The sequence below is a fragment of the Microtus oregoni genome, unplaced genomic scaffold, assembly GCF_018167655.1.
Source record: "Microtus oregoni isolate MIOR12 unplaced genomic scaffold, Mior012 000004F_ref0000308, whole genome shotgun sequence".
Classification (NCBI taxonomy): domain Eukaryota; kingdom Metazoa; phylum Chordata; class Mammalia; order Rodentia; family Cricetidae; genus Microtus; species Microtus oregoni.
Window position 1 is genome coordinate 3,523,679 of NW_024543063.1, and position 19,227 is coordinate 3,542,905.

At 47.6% G+C, this 19,227-nt stretch overlaps 1 protein-coding gene across 1 annotated transcript in view; it reads left to right on the forward strand.

Moving 5' to 3' along the window:
* Window positions 1-3,783: 3,783 nt before the first annotated feature.
* LOC121447179 (ankyrin repeat and MYND domain-containing protein 1-like) overlaps window positions 3,784-19,227 on the forward strand; it is a 32,718-nt gene continuing 17,274 nt past the window's right edge. The window contains exons 1-4 of the mRNA XM_041650283.1: window positions 3,784-3,926; window positions 6,453-6,642; window positions 9,046-9,189; window positions 17,979-18,451. Coding sequence (XP_041506217.1) covers window positions 3,784-3,926; window positions 6,453-6,642; window positions 9,046-9,189; window positions 17,979-18,451 — 950 coding nt within the window. The remainder of the gene's footprint in view (window positions 3,927-6,452; window positions 6,643-9,045; window positions 9,190-17,978; window positions 18,452-19,227) is intronic.

Genomic DNA, 19,227 nt, shown 5'->3' on the forward strand with positions numbered 1-19,227 from the left:
ATCGTTAATTTGTCCCTTCTGACTGAGAGTAAAATGGTTTCTTTGGTGGAGGGGAACCGGCCTCACGAGTTCCAGAGGAGTGCTGGCTTTTATGAGACCAAGATGTGGGCAATGAATGGCTGTTAGGAGAATTAAAGACAGTCCACAATCATTTAACTGGATTAAATGATCTTTCCAGTTCTTTCCGGTCTCAGTGTTCTAACTGTCCAGTCAGCCTTTAGCTAAGTGTCAGTCTTTTGTTTGTTTTTTTTTCTACTGACTCTACTTCCTCAGTTTATAGGAGCCACCCACTCAGGTGTACATTTCTCTATCCCCAGGTCTGGGAGCAAGCTCAGGACGCTCCCATGTGTCAGTGAAACCTCACACCCTGTGATGGTGTATCAGTTACTTTTCTATTGCTGTGCTCAGATACCATGACCAAGGCAACTTATAAAATAAACCATTTAATTTGGGGCTCAGGGTCACAGAGGATGGAGGAGTTCATGAGCATCACAGAGGAGAACACAGAGCAGGCAGGCAGACATAGCTCTGAAACAGTAGCTGAGAGCTTGCACTTTGAGAAAAAAATCACAGGCAGAGAGAGAGAGGAGTGGGGGGAGAAAACTAAGTGGATGTGAAGGGCTTTTGAAACAGCAGATCCCGTCCTCACTGACTCCTCCCCAACAAGGCCACACCTCTCCATTCTTCCCAAACAGTTCCGTCAACTGACTATCAAACATTCAACTTTCTTATTCAAACCAGCACTGTTCTAGAATAATCTTTTTGTGTGCTGTGAAGATGTGCCTCTGCCAAGGTGTGTTCTGTTTGGTTTAATAAAAGTCTAAATGGCCAATCACTAGGCAGGTAGAGGATAGGCAAGACTTGTGGACAAAATAGAGCACCAAAAAGAGAGCTCCAGGATGAAGAAGATGTCTTCCTGACAGCCTGATGCAGAGGAAGCAGGAGATTCTCAAGCTGTGCTGAAGAAAGGCACTGCCATGTGGTAGAGCATAGATAAGAAATATGGGTTGATTTAAGTTGTAAGAGCAAGTTAGTAACAAGCTCTAGCTATTGGCCGAGCATTTATAATTCATAAGTCTGTGTGTGGTTATTTGGGGAACTGGCTGGTGGGACAGAACTGAGCGGCAGGACAGAGAAGGTCTGCCTACACACCAGAGATGGCCTTAGGAGTGGGACTGGACTAATGGGAATGATGCGGGGGAAGGGTTGGAAGGTTTTTCTGTCCTGTCCAGTGGTCAGCATCAAGACAACTTTGGGTAAAGGCAGGGCGGCTGGGAGAAACTGAGTCATTGGAGTTTGGAACCACTGAATCAAACCAAACTTGGAGTCCTACTCTGGGATTGCTTCATGTGCCTCCCTAGAGGGTATTGGAGGTGGGTGTGGCTCCAGAGCCTCTGAGCTGGTATCTCATGCTCAACTCTACTGAGCTCATGAGTTCCTTACCAAGTCTGTCTTCCTCTGGGCTGCTCTCTCCTCTGGGTAGCTGGAATATACTTTCTGAAGTTGGGCTTTCCTGGAGGTGAGCCCTGACTCTGGCACATTGTGCTGATTGACCATTAGTGTGAGTTAACAAATCAGTTCCCTAGGTCATGACCAGCATGGTTTTTCTTTTCATTAAAGATAGAGAGAAGAATGGACTACACGAACAACTTGGTGTATGCATGCAGTGGGTGAACTCTTTACGAATCTTTCTGAGCTTTGTTTTGCCATAGTATAAAAGGGCATAGTGTGTTGCTGTCTTAAACGTTCTTACTGTAGATTGAAGGCAAAAAGTTTAAGCCCCTGAGAGGACACACAAAACAGCATGCGTTTAGAACTGTTCCGCTGCTCTGCCTTGAGCCTGGATTTTGAGACCCCTCCTGCCCTTTATAGGTAACTCACTAGTACTGAGTATGGACCACATTCCAGCATCCGCTTCAGTGTAGGGGAACTAACTGCCTGGGTGCTGGTTCCCAGGCCTGCTGAAGATCTGTGGAATCAGAAACACTGGGGTGGACCCAGAAAGCCTGCTTTGGTATGATTTCATATGTGCTGACATTTTACCCATCATTTAGGGAATCTTAAGTTATTTAAAGTCACAGAGCTAAAGTAAGGGAACACGCACACACAGACACACACACAGACACACACACACACACCACCTTAATGGAATTTTTTACTTAGTACATGCCACATATATTCACGACAGTTTTGAGCTAGGGCTAGGTGATGGGTAAACATCTTTAGTGGGACCCAGTACTGTCTGCCTTCCAGTTTTGTGAGAACCTAAAACCGTGCTATAGACGATAAAAGGAGAGTCCTTTTGGAATTCCACTTTTCCCACCATTGCTTCCAAATATCAAACTTGGGTCTAATATGTGATTTGAAGTGGTTTCCTTTGCTAATTTTTCAGTCTTTCCTAGATTTAGTAGAAAAAGCCTCATTTCCAGCCAGTGATCCACGGAATTCTATAGCAACAGCAGTGGCTTGGTAGGCACCTCATGTTTGCAGATACCCATTTTGGCAACGCAAGCCGCTAATTTGCTGAAAGCAAGTTGGCCTGAGATCAGTCTCCAACTGTCGAATCTGCTAAATTTACCAATCCACCAACATTCAAAAAGCGAATGTAACTAGGTTTTCTAAATGAGTGTTAACATTTTATGAAAACATTACTTTTGAATAACTTGGGAAGCGTGGGGGGTTGAGTGGATGCGGGGTCTCACTCTGTGATCCCGGCTAACTTCTAACTTGCAGCGATTTTCCTGCCTCAGTCTTCGAAGTGCTGGGATGAGGGGTTTGTGCCACTGTGCCTGGTGAACATTTATATGACAAACTATAGAAATATAGCTTCTTGATCTTTGTATGCCAAGTGTCCATGCATTTATTTATAAATAAAAACAAAATTTCAGAACGTTATGTGTTTTGGTCTAGCCTCATCATCTGCAGCTCCTCCCACCATTCAAGACACATTGGCACCCGGTTTCTCAATGTGACTCCCGATGTGCTCTCCAGTGCTTCCTCTCTGCAACCCTGTTCTAGAAGCCCTCTTCTAGAGGTCTTTCTCTCTGCCAGGATCAGGCTGCCGCCTAGGGCTTTGCGAGCGACTACTGCATACAATTGAGTTTAGCAGTCAGATGGCCTTAATCAAGCCATGGCCCCAGGGTCTTTCGCCGAGCATCCTTGGGAATGCTGGCAGTTTCTGGTTTGAGGCTAACTGGCTGTGTGGGGTCGACACCCCGCGTTTACTGTAGGACTCGAGCATTGGCGGTAGCCGAACCAACGTGGCCTGTTCGGGGATTGGCGGTGGCTGGGAGGAGGCGTGGTAATCTCAGATCCGCTCGTGCATTGGCCGAGGTTTGTTCAGGGGCGGGTCTGGGGCGGAGGAGTTGGGGGAGGGTCAGTGCAACCTGGCTGGCTCCGATTGGCTGGGGCTGGGTGCACACCGTGGGCGTGACCGTCTCCAGGGCAACGTGACGCTCTAGTAGTGGGTCTACACGGCTTGCTGTGCTCTGAGGTGCTTGATCCCCTCTAAGCCAGCGTCTTCCGAGTGCGTCTGGAGGTCAGCAGGCGAGGCTAGATCCCATGTGGTCCTGACGTCCCTTTGCGGTGAAGGGAAGGCCAGGGAACCCCCCCCCCCCAGGAAAGCCAGTGAGCCTTCAGGAGCTAGGGGTGTCTACTTGGAGACTCCGAAGAGGGTCGCCCAAGTTAGGTGGGACTGCGGGCGGGTCCCCCAGCTGCCACTGTCCTCGGTCATGAGGGCGAATTGTGAACACAGATTTGCTTCTAGGTTTGAAGAGGACAGACATGGACGACGTTCGTTCCATTGCCACTCTGGACTCCCAAGTCTCGAAAACTTTCAGTTCCAGAGGTCTGGAGGGACGGAGTGGTCAGTCTCCTGACATCGAGAGTCAGGAGTCTGTGAAGAGCTACACCTTCTTCACCAGAAGGTGCAGGGGACCTGCTGGCAGGAAGGTGCAATCAGCACCAGAGGGCTATGCATCAGCTGGAATTCAGTATTGGGGCAGGCCTTAAAAATCGCTAAAGGAAGGCTCATGTGGTAGCGCCCTACTTTAATCCCAGCATTGGGGAGACAGTGACATGCAGATCTCTGCCAGTTAAAGGACAGCTTGGCCTACACAAGGCAATTCAGGCCAGCTAGTGCTACATAGTGAGACCCTGCCTCCAACATTACTACTACCCTCCTATTACACCCTTAAAGGTTCCTTTACCCTCCCCAGCCTAGTCTCTGGAGAGAGAAAACTCTCAATTATACCAAACCGAGAGGAAAAAGGATGGGCAAGTAGTAGCGGGAATCCCATGCCTGTTCTTGGGACTGTTGGCATAGTCTCATTCGCTTCTAGGCAGCTGAAGGAAGCCCTGCTCCATCCTGCTACCCGCATAGCTCCTTCACTACTCAGTGGATAATAGTAGGGGCTGCTTGGGCCAGGAGCCTCGGCAGAGCCTTGTCCATAATAAAACCCCCACCTGCTCTGCACTCATTGTACTTGCCCTGCTATGGGCTAGGGTTGGATGCTCGTGTACCTCAAAATCCATGTTGACACTCTAATCAAAGTGATGAGACTTGGAGGCTAGACTTGGGGAGGTCGTTAAATCCAGATGATGTCATGAAGGTGAAATCTCATGATAGGACTGGAGTTCTTACAATAAGAGAAAGAGGCGCCGGGCCAGAGCTCTGTTTTTCTCTCTTTCCGCTCTCTGCCAGTCTGAGCTCACATCCACAAGGTTCTAGGGAGTAAGTCCTTGTGAGCTCAAATATGCTGCCCTCTGCGCTGAGCTCATGGCAGTTGGCGGCCAACTCCATCTCGCAGGCAGCTGTCGGGAGACGGGTCTCTGCGTTGTGGCTGGTGTGAGACTGTGAGACGAGGAGACTAGGAAGCTGCATCTGGCTGTTTCTGCCTGGTTAGAACCTTATTAAGGTTATTATTATGTGGATCTTTATCAGACTGTGGGCACCATTTGTAGGCAGAAGTTTCTTGTCCCGACTGTTTCTTCCCAAATAACCGGCAGCCGCTTCCCAAATAACTGACTCAGACACTTGCTATAAATTATAAATGTTCGGTTGATAGCTCAGGCTTGTTACTACCTCTTACATATAAATTAACCCATTTTTTTTAATGCTCTGCCACACGGCTCATGGCTTGTTACCTCATTGTCTACACATTCTACTACCTCCTACTACCTCAGTGGCTGGCTGGCATCTCCTCTGACTCCATTCTTCTTCCCATCATCCTCCTAATTTGATTGTCCCACCTTTAGTTCTGCAGTTGGCTTTTATTAAACCTGAGTGATGAATCTTCACAGTGTACAAAAAGATTATTCCACAGCAATGTATAATAGTACAATATCGTACAATAGTACCATACATATACTATATACATATACTACTAAAGTGGCTTACAGCCTGTGGTCTGAGTATTCCAACAATTTCTGTCTCCTCAAAGAATGGCCAAGAATTAACGATGGTAGTTGTCAAGGCCACAAGGTTGGATGTTTCAGCTGGCCTTTGGTATTTGTTAGACCTCCTAGAAAGTAGGCTCTAATAATGGGAATGCCTCAGCAAGCAGGACAGATAGATGAACTTGCCAGCAAGACGAGGGAAAACAAAAGCAGAAGCAAAAGCTTCCTTCTTCCACGTCCTGGCTGCTACCAGACAGCGTGGCCCAGACTTAGCATGAATCCTCTCTCCTCAAATTATCCAGTGCAAAAAGTCCTTCACAGGTGTGCCCAGCTGCTTTCGGTTTTAGCTGTTTCCAGATGAAGTCAAGTGACAATCGAGGTCAATTATCACCGGGTCTGAGGGAATCCCATGTTGTGTGCTACCAACCTAGCCACCAGCCAGACACTGGGATTGATCTCCAGAGAAGAAGCATCACCACAGAGCATCCCGAGAGAGCCAAGAGGAGGCTGAGGGGGGAGTGTCACGGGCTTAGGACTGAGATCCTTGTCTAAGTAACAACTCATCCCTTCAGAACACAAGGGCCAGAGGGAGGCAAACCTGCCTGGGACACACTTCTCCTCCCTAAACTGCAGTTTGTGCTCTGGCATCTGTCCATCTGTCTGTCAGTTTGCTGCCCCCTACAACTACTCTCAGACCTCTCCTGGGTTTATTTGTGTGTTTGAGCATCTGGTTTTTGCCCAGCCCGGGTCTGGTACTGCCAGCTCAAGAAGGAGGACTGTGGGCAATCTGTCTGGAAATGGCTAGAGGGACTGACTGGCCCTATCTCAGGGGTGGGCATATTTACTCTCGTCAGTTTGTACCCTTCCTGCACAGTTCATTTCCTGTGGAACCCCATATTCACTACATCACTACATCGTCTATGGCCCAGTTTCCCTTTAGGGAAATTCGGAGTCTTGGGCTCCTCTGGAGAGACAGGAGATGGAGGGGTGGAGCTCTGCACATGGTCACACTTGGGTGTCCCTGGTTGCTCTTCTGTAGCTCTCTGTCTTTCTAGGGACCCTTCGGTGGATCCCAGGGAGGATGAGGCAGAGTTTGAAGGCTCCCCGAGCGAGCAGGACCTGAAGGAGGCCTACATCCAGCTTGTCCAGGGGGTGCAGGAATGGCAGGATGGCAGTGTCTACAGAGGGGAGTTCGGACTCAACATGAAGCTCGGATATGGCGAGTTCTCTTGGCCCACAGGCGAGGTAGGTGGCTTCGACAAGGCCTTTCTCCCGAGGGCAGGCATTGTGAACCTTCGAAGCGGCCCATAGGATGGGGTTCAGGCTTTCTGCAGGAGAATTCCAGAGGCGTTCTCTGCACGTTTCTGTATCATGTCATGGTTTCCTGGGGGTCTTGCATGGGATTTGGGAAGCTGTGGCTGAAGAAGGTAAGTTCTTATTCTGAGTGGATGTTTTATTATCTAAAATGTTTTTATTTATCCATGTATAGATTTTATCTTGAGCATATTTGTCCTACTCTCCACTCCCTCCAACCCACCAACATGTCCCCTTCCCATCTTAGTGTCCTCTTTCTCTGTCTCTCTTTAAAATAGCTTACCGAGTCCAATCAGTGCTCCTCACATTTGCATGGGTGGGGGGCCCTCCCGTGGAGCATGGGCAGCCTACCAGCAGACACACCCCCAGAGAAATCCGGGTTTCTCATCCTCAGAAGTCATTAGCTGCCCTTAAATGGCTCCTCAGCTAGGGGCGGGGCTTCGTGAGCCCCTCCCTCATCCACTCTGGAGTCTTACGCAGGCCTTGTGCAGGTAGCCATGCTGCTGTGAGCTCATGAGTGTAGCCGCCATGTCATGTCCAGAAACCAGTACTGTACAGCTTTCCTCCCTGGCACATTCTCTTCCCCACTTCTACAACGTCGCCTGAGCCTTGCGGGAGGGAGATAGATGCAGACTTCCCATCTAGGGCCAAGGACTTACCAATCACTTATTCTCAGCACCTTGGCCAGTTATAAAATATTTGCGTTGACTGATTCCCGCTGCAAAAAGAAGCTTCTCTGGCCAAAGTCGAGGGCAGCAGGAATCAATGGATATTCATATAAACATCGAGAAGGCAGCTTGGCAACATCAGTTTGGCAAAACAACAGGAGTAGAGTCCCCTCCCCCAAGGTGGGAAAATGTTTCAAAGCTTCAAATTATTGCAGAAACTCGCATATTTTACCTTGTTGAAACTATTTGTTGGCTAAGATTAAAACGATGGCAAAGGATAGTCTTAACTATGAACTGAAAATGAACATCAGCCCCCATGCTAGGTTATGCCCAGGACATAAGCGAAGACTTCATGAAGGCAGTGACCCAAAACCAAGCCCCATGACCAAATTTGTTTGTACTTCCTGTGTCACTGGTTGGGGACAATATCTCAGTGTGCAGCAAAGCAGGGGTGTAGTGTGTCTGGAGGCCTGGCCGGGTCACTAGGGATGCAGCGCTGTGAACACTTCTGATGGTTCTGTTTTCCTATCATGTATGTTCAGATAGAGGACTTGGAGAAAGAGCCTAGGGTTTTTATTGCTGTGAAGAGACACCATGACCATGACCACAATGACTCTTTTTTTTTTAAGGTTTATTTATTTATTTATTTATTATGTATACAACATTCTGTCTCCATGTATGCCTGCACACCAGAAGAGGGTGACAGATCTCATTACAGATGGCTGTGAGCCACCATATGGTTGCTGGGAATTGAACTCAGGACCTCTGGAAAAGCAGCCAGTGCTCTTATCCTTTGAGCCATCTCTCCACCCCCCCCCCCCCACAGTGACTCTTATAAAAGCAAGCTTTTAATTAGGAGGCTCACTTACCGCTTCAGAGGTTCCGTCCATTATCATCATGGCCGGGAGCATGGCAGCGTGCAGGCAGATGTGGTGCAGGAGAAGTAGCTAAGAGCCCTACATCTTGCAGGCACAGCGAGAAATGGCCTGAGGGTGACACTGAGCACTGCTGGAGCAGCGGCACACACCACCGTGACACACTTCCTCCAACAAAGCCACACCTCCTAAGAGTGCCACTCCCTTTGAGGTTATAGACCACAGGTAGTCTAGGAGCCTTGGCACTGGAACCTTTTCAGTCTGGTGTTACTCATGACATCTAGGGAGCCATGGGCTCCTGTTCTGCTCCTTTGTCCCAAAGGTGGCTCTGCCTCTGGAGGGCTTTCTCTAACTTAGTACCCAAGGCGGGGGTTACCTGGTCCAGTCCTCCCTCCAGCATCCTCCATCCAGCCTGGCCTCCGTTACCTGATGGAGAGAGAGCTCATCAGAGTGGGGCCAGGACTCCTAAGGGGGGGGGTCTCTGCCAAACCTTGGGTGGGTGCTGTCCTGGCAACAACTACAGGCAATTCTGACACCCTCCTGCAAGTTGGCACCAGAGCCGAGGGCAGGGAGGGTGGACTCATAGGGCTGGCTGCCCGGAGACCAATCATCCCATTGGCTACTTGGCCTGAACGAAGCCTTGTGTCCAAGAAGCCCATCCCAGCCTCATGGTCCTCATTCTCTGCCAACCAGATGTGATAGACTGGCTTAGCAGTTCCTGCCAGGGTTGGGGTTCCAGACAGAAGTGGCTTCTCGCAGAGAGGAGGTTCACTCACCTTTTCTCTCCATAGACCTACCATGGGCAGTTTTACCGGGACCATTGCCATGGCGTGGGCACCTACACATGGCCGGATGGCTCCAGCTTCACAGGCATGTTTTACCTCAGCCAACGAGAAGGCTACGGCACCATGTACACGAAAACAAAGTTATTCCAGGTGAGGAGATCCTGTGATCATGTGCTATGCGGGACCACTGTGTGTTCACGTGAGGGACAGGGTTACTATGTGTTTCTATGAGGAGATGCTACTACGTGTTCATGAGGGGAGAGGCTACCGTATGAACACACACATGTGAGGAGGAGTGGACCTCTGTGTGTTCACGTGAGAGATGACACTACCTGTGTTTATGTCGGGTGGGGCCTTTGTGTGTTTGGGTGAGGAGTGGGTACAGCTATTATCTAGGTTACTGGAGAAAAAGATTTTTTTTATAATTTTTGATAATTATTTTTTACAACAATCTTTTCTCATTTTACATACCATTCCCAGTTCCCACTCCCTCCCTTCCTCCCATCCTCTTCACCTTCCCCCCACCTCACCACCCATCCATTTCCTCAGAGAGGGTAAGGCTTTCTGTGGGGAGTCAACAAAGTCTAGCACATCACTTTGAGATAGGACCAAGGTCCTCTCCCCTTATCTAGGCTGAGCAAGTCATCCCTCCAAAGAGAATGGACTCCAAAAAGCCAGTTCAAGCACTAGGGACTTTTTCTTTTGGCCCAGTCAATTTGGTGTTCTATAAGCTTCTAGTACCTTCATAGGCATATGCTTCTTTAGGTTAGGAAACTTTTCTTCTATGATTTTATTGAATATATTTTCTGTGCCTTTGAGCTGGAGTTCTTCTTCTTCTATCCCTATTATTCTTAGGTTTGGTCTTTTCGTGGTATCCCAGATTTTCTGGATGTTTTGTGTTAAGAATTTGTTGGATTTAACTTTTCCTGGACTGATGAATCTGTTTTCTCTATCATATCTTCAACTATTGAGATTCTGCCTTCCATCTCTTGTATTCCGTAGGTGATGCTTGCATCTGTAGTTCCTGTTTGTTTACCCAGGTTTTCCATTTCCACAATTCCCTTGGTTTGTGTTTTCTTTATTGCCTCTATTTCAATTTTCAAGTCTTGGTCTGTTTGAGATGCTTGCTTCACCTGTTTTTCTTGGTTTTCTTTAAGAGAGTTATTGATGTCTTTCAATATTTTGTCTTTTCCTCCATTTCTTTTTTTTCTCTTTTTTTTATTGCGAAAAGAAGAAAAAAAACATAAACAAAAAACAAGTTTCCACCTCCTCCCAGCCTCCCATTTCCCTTCCCCTCCTCCCACCCTTCTCCCCCTCCTCCCACCCTTCTCCCCCTCCTCCCACCCTTCTCCCCCTCCCCCCACTCCTCTCCCCCTCCCTCTCCAGTCCACAGAGCAGTCCGGGTTCCCTGCCCTGTGTTAAGTCCTAGGTCCTCTCCGTCCATATCTTTTTCCTCCATTTCTTTAAGGGAATTTTTCATTTCCTCTTTAAGGGTCTCTATCATCTTCATAAAGCTATATTTAAAGACCATTTTCTGCTTCTTCTGGGTTAGGAGGTTCACGTCTTCCTGTTGTAGGACCACTAGGTTCTGGTGGTGTCATATTGCTCTTTTGAATGTATTCTTATATCGGCACCTACACATCTCTTCTACCAATTGGTGCAGACAGTATCTTTGCCTCTTGGTGCAATCCTTGCAGTCACTGTCTGTGTCTCAAGAAGCTGCTAAGGTCTCTGGGGACGGGTGGGTTTGGGGGCAGAGTGGGACTAGTAGATTACAGGGTCCAATGGGGGGTGTTGGAGCAGCCTACCTGCAGGAGGCTTTCTTGCTAGCCAGCTAGTGCAGCTGAGGCGAGTGGGGAAGGGTTCTGGGGTTTTGCCTAGGGGCCTAGGGCCTAGAGACTAGCTGTCCAGCTGGGGGGCGGGGAGGGTTTGTCACTCACCTTATGGTCTGCTCTGTGCGGTTGTAGTCTGTGTCTCAGAACGCCGCAGAGAAAAAGATATTTAGGTTCTGGAAAAGCTTAAATAGAAGTAGCTTTCTTATTTTAGTAACTGTAATACTGTCAGTAATAAAGATATAAATAAAAAAATGCATCTATCTGTTCCCAGAAGGATGTTATCAAGTTATTTATCTTTTTTATTAAAAATACCATTGATTTTTATTTTTAATATATAAAATGTGTCTTCCTTATATGTACTATTTAAAACTTGCCTTCCCCCCTCCCCCAGGAAAAAAGTTCAAATGATTTTCCACCCCTTAATTTATTAAATATAGTTCACAATTATATGCACTCTATCAGTAGAAAGTTTTGAAAGTTTCAAGTGTAGATTTGTCTGCAATGGCTCCCTTACCTCACATCACTGCCCATGCCTCTATAGTACGTGTTCCTTCCAGTTCCAACCACGGCTTTACCTTCTGCCTGTAATTGTGCCTTTGCAAGAGAAGGCCACAAGGTGGAGCCCTGCCGAGCTGGGTCCAGCATCTTCCTCTCCGCAGCGCAGATCCAACCCCATGGCCCAGTGTTCCCCTTGTTTCTTTGGTTACTGAAGTCTCCATGGTATGAAGTAACCACAGCTTAACTGAAAGTCCTTTAGACTGTTTCCTGTTTGGGGCAACTGTGAATGAAGCTGCCGTACACACATGTTTAGTTTGTTTTTGTGTGTGCATGTAAACATTGCATGCAGGTTTTCATTTCCCTGGGGAAACTTCTAAGTATAGCCTGGAGTGTCTGAATGCTCCCTGTCTGTAATGTTTCGCCCCCCACCAATGACTGTGGAATGCCGGTCTGCATCTGTGTGAACACTTGATGTTGTTAGTGATCCTTGCTAATAGCAAGGAGCCTCAATGTGGGTGGGACTAGTTCTTTCCTAACAGAGAGCCAATACAATCCCCATCCTGTGCCAGGTGTTTATCAATTTTGTTGTTTCCCTCAGAGAATCAGCTTTGGTCAGCTTATTTGTCCATTTGGTTCTGTTTTACCACCAGTTTCTTTCTGCTCACCCTCCCTGCTCACCCCTGCCTCCGCCCTCCCCATGCACCCCTGCCTCTACCCTCCCCACTCACCCCTGCCTGCAGTGATTTTCTAGGCTCTTTTCCCTGACCTGCTTTTTGTCAGATATACACCCTGGCTCTATGTTCCACAGTTTTGATTCCCTCATATTGCCATCTCCATTCAATTCAAAGTGCATTTTAACTTCTGCTCTGATTGCTTTCTGACCCATGGGTCCTTGTCATGAGTATTGTTTTTCATGCTCCGACTTGGGCTTTTGCTGGCTTTTTGCTACTAGTTTCCTCTGTGCTTGCTTAATTTGTATGATTTCCGTTCTTTAAATTGGCTGTGACTTGTGTTATGAACTAGACTGGTCAGTCTTCTTTTTTATTTTGTTGTTGTTGTTCTTATTTTTATAGTGCTAAAGATCGAACCTAGGACCTTGTGTACGCAGGGCAAACACTCTAATACTGAGTCCCAGTCCCAGCCCTCTTTGTCCTTGTTTTGAGACTGGCCTTGAACTCACTCTGTACCCAGGCAGGTCCTGACTTGGCAGTCCTCCTGCTCAACTTCCTAAACAGCTGGGATGACAGGCCTTTATCACCATGTCTACCCTGCAGGGCTGACTTAGTAGTGTTTGTTTTTAAAATCTGTTTATTCACATGAAGGTCAGAGGATAACATTGTGGAGTTGGTTTCACACGTGCGTTCAGAGAATGGAATTCTGATCACTAGGTTTGCATAGCAAGTCTCTACCTGCTGAACCTCTCATCAGCCCAAGGCTAACTTTTGTTGTTGTTTTTTTTTTCTTTTTTATACTTTATTTTATTTTTTTTAAAAGAAGACAAACTATCTTTTTTCTTTTCATTTTGTATACCAATCCAGTTCCCACTCTTTCCCCTCCTCCCATTACTTTCCACCTACCCCCACCCCACCCCATCCACTCCTCAGAGAGGGCAAGGCACATTGCTGCTTTGGGGAAGGTCCAAGTCCCTCCCTACTATTTCTAGGCTGAGCAAGGTATCCATCCAAAGAGAATGGGTTCCAAAAAGTAGGGATAAATCCTGGTGCCGCTGCCAGTGACCCCTCAGTCTGGCCCAGCCATACAACTGTCACCCACATTCAGAGGGTCTACTTTGGTCCTCTGCTGGTTCCTTCCCTGTCTGGCTGGTCCAAGGCTAACTTCTAAAAGCATTTCAGCAGCTGTTGACCACAGTGTTTCTAGAGCCACGTGTTTTTGCTGTTTGTGTTATTTTAAGTTGAATATACATTTTTTGTTTTGTTTTGTTTTTGTCTGCTGACTCCGCCAGCACTCAGACATGGTGAGTGAGGATGTCTCACCACAATTGAAAATTTTAAAATTATTCCCTACAGCGCCACATTCATCTTAATATACTTTGAGACTGTGATATTTATTTAATGAGTAAAATTGGAGATTTATTGCATGTCCCTGGTATTTGTCTTATGCCCTTTTATTATAATAAACGGATACACCATCTTTAGAAATAATCTCTTTAGGCCAGGCTTGGTCCTAGCACTTGGGAGGTAGAGGCAGGTGGATCTCTATGAATTGGAGGCTAGCCTGGTTTATATAATAAACACCAGACAGCCAGGGCGAGAGAGAGAGAGAGAGAGAGAGAGAGAGAGAGAGAGAGAGAGAGAGACCCTGTCTCAAAAGCAAATAAATGAAAAAGGGAGAAAACCAAAACCCAAACAAACAAAAATCCTCTTCAGTATTTCATGACCCAAATTTAGGAATTTAGTGTTAATAATTATATAGATTTTGGGGATGTTATTTTCACTGTGGTGTATCTGTCACCATAATTTTAAATAACTTTAGATATTTCTTCTCTTTAGTTTTGGTCACTGGACAGTTAGAACTGCTTTGTCCCCTACAGTGGCTGAAAGCCATTGCAATCGTGTGTACTGAATGGTTGAGATGCAGCTCTCCAAACTAAGGTGTTCTGTAAATGTGAAACACGCACCAGGTTCTTTATTTTGACAGTGCTGGGGCGGAGCCCAGGGCCTTACACATGCCTAGCTAATACCCTCAGCTCCCACAGACCAGATCACAAAAAGAAAAAAAAAAGCACCTGGTGTTCTGAAAAGCTTTGAACACCAGGTATATTTATAAGCGATATTTTTGGAAAGGTTGAACTAAATATAAACACTATAGTAAAATGAATTCCACCTCAGGACAGGAGATGCAGCCCATTTGGTATCATAGCTGTTGCAAAGCTCCAAGTACGATCAGCGGCACCACAGAGACCAGATGTCATAGTGTATGTGATCCAGGAGGCGGAATCAGGAGGATCAGAAGGTTAAGCTCGTCCCTGGCAACTTAGCTCAAGTCCAGCCTGGGGTACATCAGTCCCTGTCTTGAAAAGGAAATAGAATTTTGCCCAGATTTTGACTTTTTGTAGTGCTGCTACCGGGAAGTTTAACATCACATGTTTAGCTATTGGTTTCTCGCCTGCCTTTGACCGGGCAATTTGGCGTTAGTAGAAGCACATTTGGGGTTAAGTCTGTTGCCTGGTGTGTGCTGTGCTGACCCCGCCTCTGAATTTCATTTGGATTGAGAGGATATTTTTAAAACCAAAAACATCATCTTATTTTGAGACTATTGGTTTATAAGTTTTACACTTTTTATCCTTTTAGGACTCCCCCTACTCCCAACATGACAGGATAAGTTCTTGGTTGAAAAATGTAAGAATGAGTTTAGATTATTTCAACTTCATTTTCCTATTCTGATTTACATGCTAATTTTAGATATTAAAAGCACATATTTTCCAGGTTTTTTTTTTTTGGACAACGTATCAGGAGATGCATTTTGTTGTTGTTGTTGTTTGTTTGTTTTTGATGTTTCACGACAGGGATTCTCCGTGTAGCTCTGGCTGTCCTGTAGCTCTCTTTGTAGATCAGACTGACCTTCAACTCAGAGAACCACCTCCCTCTGCTTCTCCAGTGCTGAGGTTAAAGGTGTGCATCACTACTGTCTGGCACACACACACACACACACTAGTTTTTTGTTGTTTTTTTAAACATCACTCTTTACATTTTTAATAAATAAAATCGTATTATATGTAGTACTTCCTGTCTGCTTTCTTTTGTTTAGGGCATGACTCTTTTGATATTCATGTGTTTCCGTGTTCACTTAGTTTTATTATAGATGAGTATTTCACTGTGTGGGAATCTCACGGTTTTGATGTTGCTATTGTTTGCTTGCTTACTTCTTTTTAATTCACCTATAGATACTCTCTTGAGTTCTTCAAATAAATTTTGGTAACGTTGAACTGAGAGGTAGTTGCCAAGAATGGCTGCCTCCCAGTCTTCACATAGACACATGCCTACGCTGATTCTCACCTGGACAATACCTGGGAGTGAGAATGCTGGTTTCGATGGTAAGCGTGTAGTCGTTTCTCTAAGAACTCCCCAAACTGCTATGCAAAGTGGTCACGCCATTTCAGCCCTCAGCAAACACTTCAGTGACTCCACATTCCTGTCTGCACTTGACAGTCCGCCTGTCTTTTAGACGTCAGTATTCTTGTGGGCACGAGGGGACATCTCCTGGTGGTGTGGGTTTGGAGCACCTCCATGGCAGGCGATGCTGATTCTGCCTCACTCCTGTTTGTTATCTATGTATATTTTGTGGTGAATTGTCTGTTTATATGTTTAGTTAGTGATATTAATTAGGTTATTTGTGTTACTAAGTCAGGGAGCTCTTTATGCCCTCTCTGCCATATCAGTGATGCGATTTAAAAATATCTCTCAGCACTGGGGTGTCTTTTGAGGAATCACTTTAATGCAATTATGATTCAGCCCTGGGACATGGGAACACTAAACTCTCTTGTGCCAGAGAGCTACATCCTAGCCCTCTTTTTGGCTTTTGTTTGGAGAGAGGGTCTTACCGAGGCACCAAGGCTGACCTTGAGCTCGCTCTGTCATCCAGCTTGGCCTTAGATGTGCAGTCCCCTCGCCTCACACTGGAGTAGCTGAGAACGGAGGTCTGTTCTGTTGTAAGGAGCCGGCTCGTGGGGTTCTGTTGATGCTTGGCCTATCTTTTTTGAGTGGTTTCCTATCAGTGGGGCTGCTGGGTCCTGATCAAGAGCTCCGTGGACTCCACGCATGCACGTGACAGCGTCTTTCCCCCTGGAGTGCCTCTGTCCCTCCGGCCCCTGTCTTGCTTGGCTCCCTAATGCCTCTTCAGCTTGCTCTTCCAGCTGCTACCCAAGCTGAACTTTCCAGATAAGGGTGCTGCCTCCCTGTTGGACCCATCAGGCCCGCAGACCACCTGGCTCCTCACTGGGTCACACCCCTCCACTGACTTCTGTCTGAGTCTCCCACCCCACCGCTTTGGCCCCTCCCAGGGCCTTCTGGAAATGTGTCTGTCACCCCATGGCACCCTGTAGAGTGAAGCCACCCTCAGACACCACACCCCTCTTTTTCATGATCCACTCTACAGACCTTTACATCGCTCACCTCAGACTGCAGCCAGGAAGCCGAGATGAGATTGATTGTTCTGTGGTAGATGAGGGCACAGGTACCATCATTTCTATATTTTAGGCCGTTGACTTTGGTTGACCTTTGACCTCCCAGTGACCTCCAGGCATTCTTGTGGCAAGCTAAGACTTGACCTTGGGCCCCTCGCCAGACCACTGTGCACTGTTTTCTTGTCTGAGATCCTTTCTTCTCTGCAAACCCAAGGCCGGTGGTGATGGAAGCATTTAGAACGGCCTAGAAACTGCACTTCTCCCTTGGGGTCGTAGAAAGCAAAGAGCAATTCCTCTCCTCTTCTACTTTCTGTTCTCTTCCTTCCTCGTCCTCTTCTCCCCTCTGGAGTGGATAGGAGTGACAGAAGGGGTGGGGCTGGTTCCTAACAAGCTTCCCTGAAGGACCTTATCTGAGATAAAGACATAATTAGGCTTTGACTTCCTTGAGCCGCCACAGCCCAGGCAGCAGGTTCCCCGTCCTCTAACGTGTAGAAGTTTGTAGGTAAAATGGCCTGTCTAGTAGCTAACTTCAGGCCCGCAGGAGTCTCTCGGGATTGAACACACGTGTAGCTATCCATCACAGCTTTGGCTTACAGCCTCCTGTCATGTCCTCATCAGAGAGAGGCCACTCCTAGCCTGGCCCTTTGTCTTCCAACTTGGCCACAGCACCTTCTCCATGTCCTGCATTCTGAGCACCACGGCCTTGCTCTGTCCTAGTGCCCAGCACATGTCATACCTCAGCGCGTGTGTGTTTGTGGTGTGTGTGTGTGTGTGTGTGTGTGTGTGTGGTGTGTGTGTGTGTGTGGTGTAGGGGGTGTGTGGTGTGTGGGGTGTGGTGTGTGTGTGTGTGGTGTGGTGTGTGTGTGGGGTGTGGTGTGTGTGTGGTGTGTGTTTGTGTGTATGTGTGTATGTGTGTGTGTGGTGTGGTGTGGTGTGTGTGTGTGGTGTGGTGTGTGTGTGTGGTGTGGGGGGGTGTGGTGTGTGTGTGGTGTGTGGTGTGTGTGTGTTGTGTGTTTGTGTGTGTGGTGTGGGGGGTGTGTGGTGTGTGTGTGGGGTGTGGTGTGTGTTGTGTGTTTGTGTGTGTATGTGTGTGTGTGGTGTGGTGTGGTGTGTGTGTGTGGTGTGGTGTGTGTGTGTGGTGTGGGGGGGTGTGGTGTGTGTGTGGGGTGTGGTGTGTGTGTTGTGTGTTTGTGTGTGTGGTGTGGTGTGTGTGTGGTGTGGTGTGTGTGTGGTGGGGGGTGTGGTGTGGGGGGGTGTGGTGTGTGTGGGGGGTGTGGTGTGTGTGTTGTGTGTTTGTGTGTGTGTGGGGTATGGTGTGTGTGTGTTGTGTGTGTGTGGGTGTGGTGTGTGTGGGTGTGTGTGTGTGTGTGTGTGTGTGTGTGGTGAACGAGTACATTTTCTTTTGCTGATTTTTGGAAAACTCGATTGAGTGTCTCTACTGGCCCCCGGGACTTCCCTTGTAGGGACTGTATAAAGAGGACCAACGGTTCGGGCCCGGCATCGAGACCTACCCGGACGGCAGCCAGGATGTTGGACTGTGGTTCCGTGAGCACCTCCTCAAGCTGGGGATAGAGGTTCCCGGCAGCTTCTCCTTGCTGAACTACCCAGAATTCTTAGACTTCCTCACAAGCTCCAGGCAGAAAATCAGCCTTTCGGATGAGCAGAAGACGGAGCAGGGTCTTCCCGAGGAGCAGGACCCCTTCTTCTATGAATATAAACGGTTTCTCCTGAACGATGACCTAACGCTGCCTCCTGACATGCATGTCTATTCGACTGACAACAACCACCTGCCCATGACAGGTTCCCTGCGCAAGGAGCTGGATGATCGCATCTTCTTGAATGAGATCCCTCCGTTCATTGAGGATGAAGAACCCTGGCTTATAACAAATGAGACTCCTTTGTTGGTCAAAATCCAGAAGCAAACTTACAAGTTCAGGTGACCAGTCTGGTCTTTCTCTCCTTCTTGTCCCCTCATTGAACAGGGATCCCATTTTAGGAAGGGTTCTGATGTTCCACTTTGCTGGGGTACTGCTAAGGGCCCAAGTACCTCTCGGCATTGCTTGTTGGATGAGCATGAGCGCACAGCCTTTGCTTCAGTGACTCAAATGGTCCCTGCTGTGCTCTGAGACCAGATGGGCATCCTGAGGGTAGGGAGCCAGGCAGAGTGGTCAGGCATCTTTGTCTGTGTAGGGGAACAAGGTCTCTTGCCTTGTATTTGCACACTCTCTGAGAGAGGAATGGCCAGGAATGGCTCACACATGTGCAGCTGCTGTAGTTCCAGGCTGGGATCAGAACCCTGAAGGGGATATTATCTAGGATAAACTTTTGAGCAGAATCCTGAGGGTACGTGCGCCTTGGCTTTTGGACCTGCGTACATTCCCTTTTCTGTGAGCCAGAGCTTGGGCACTTGAAGGGCAGATTCCTGTTTGCCACTAGAGGTTCTGTGAGTCAAGACTCTCCACACCAACGTAACAGAAAAGATCGCTATTATTATCATTTGTTAACGATGGGTCTGGCAGAAAGCCAAGGGTGGGATGCGGGGAAGGAATGGGATCTGCAAACTGATTAGACCTCTGGCCTTTGTAAGGAAAGCCATGAAACCTGGCATTGCTCTGCTGTCTCTGAGACAGCACTCTGAGGCCCAAAACCCAGGGGAAGGTCAGCACCCACCCAGGGAAAGCTGTTTACCTTAAAAGTTAAAATACTCAAGTA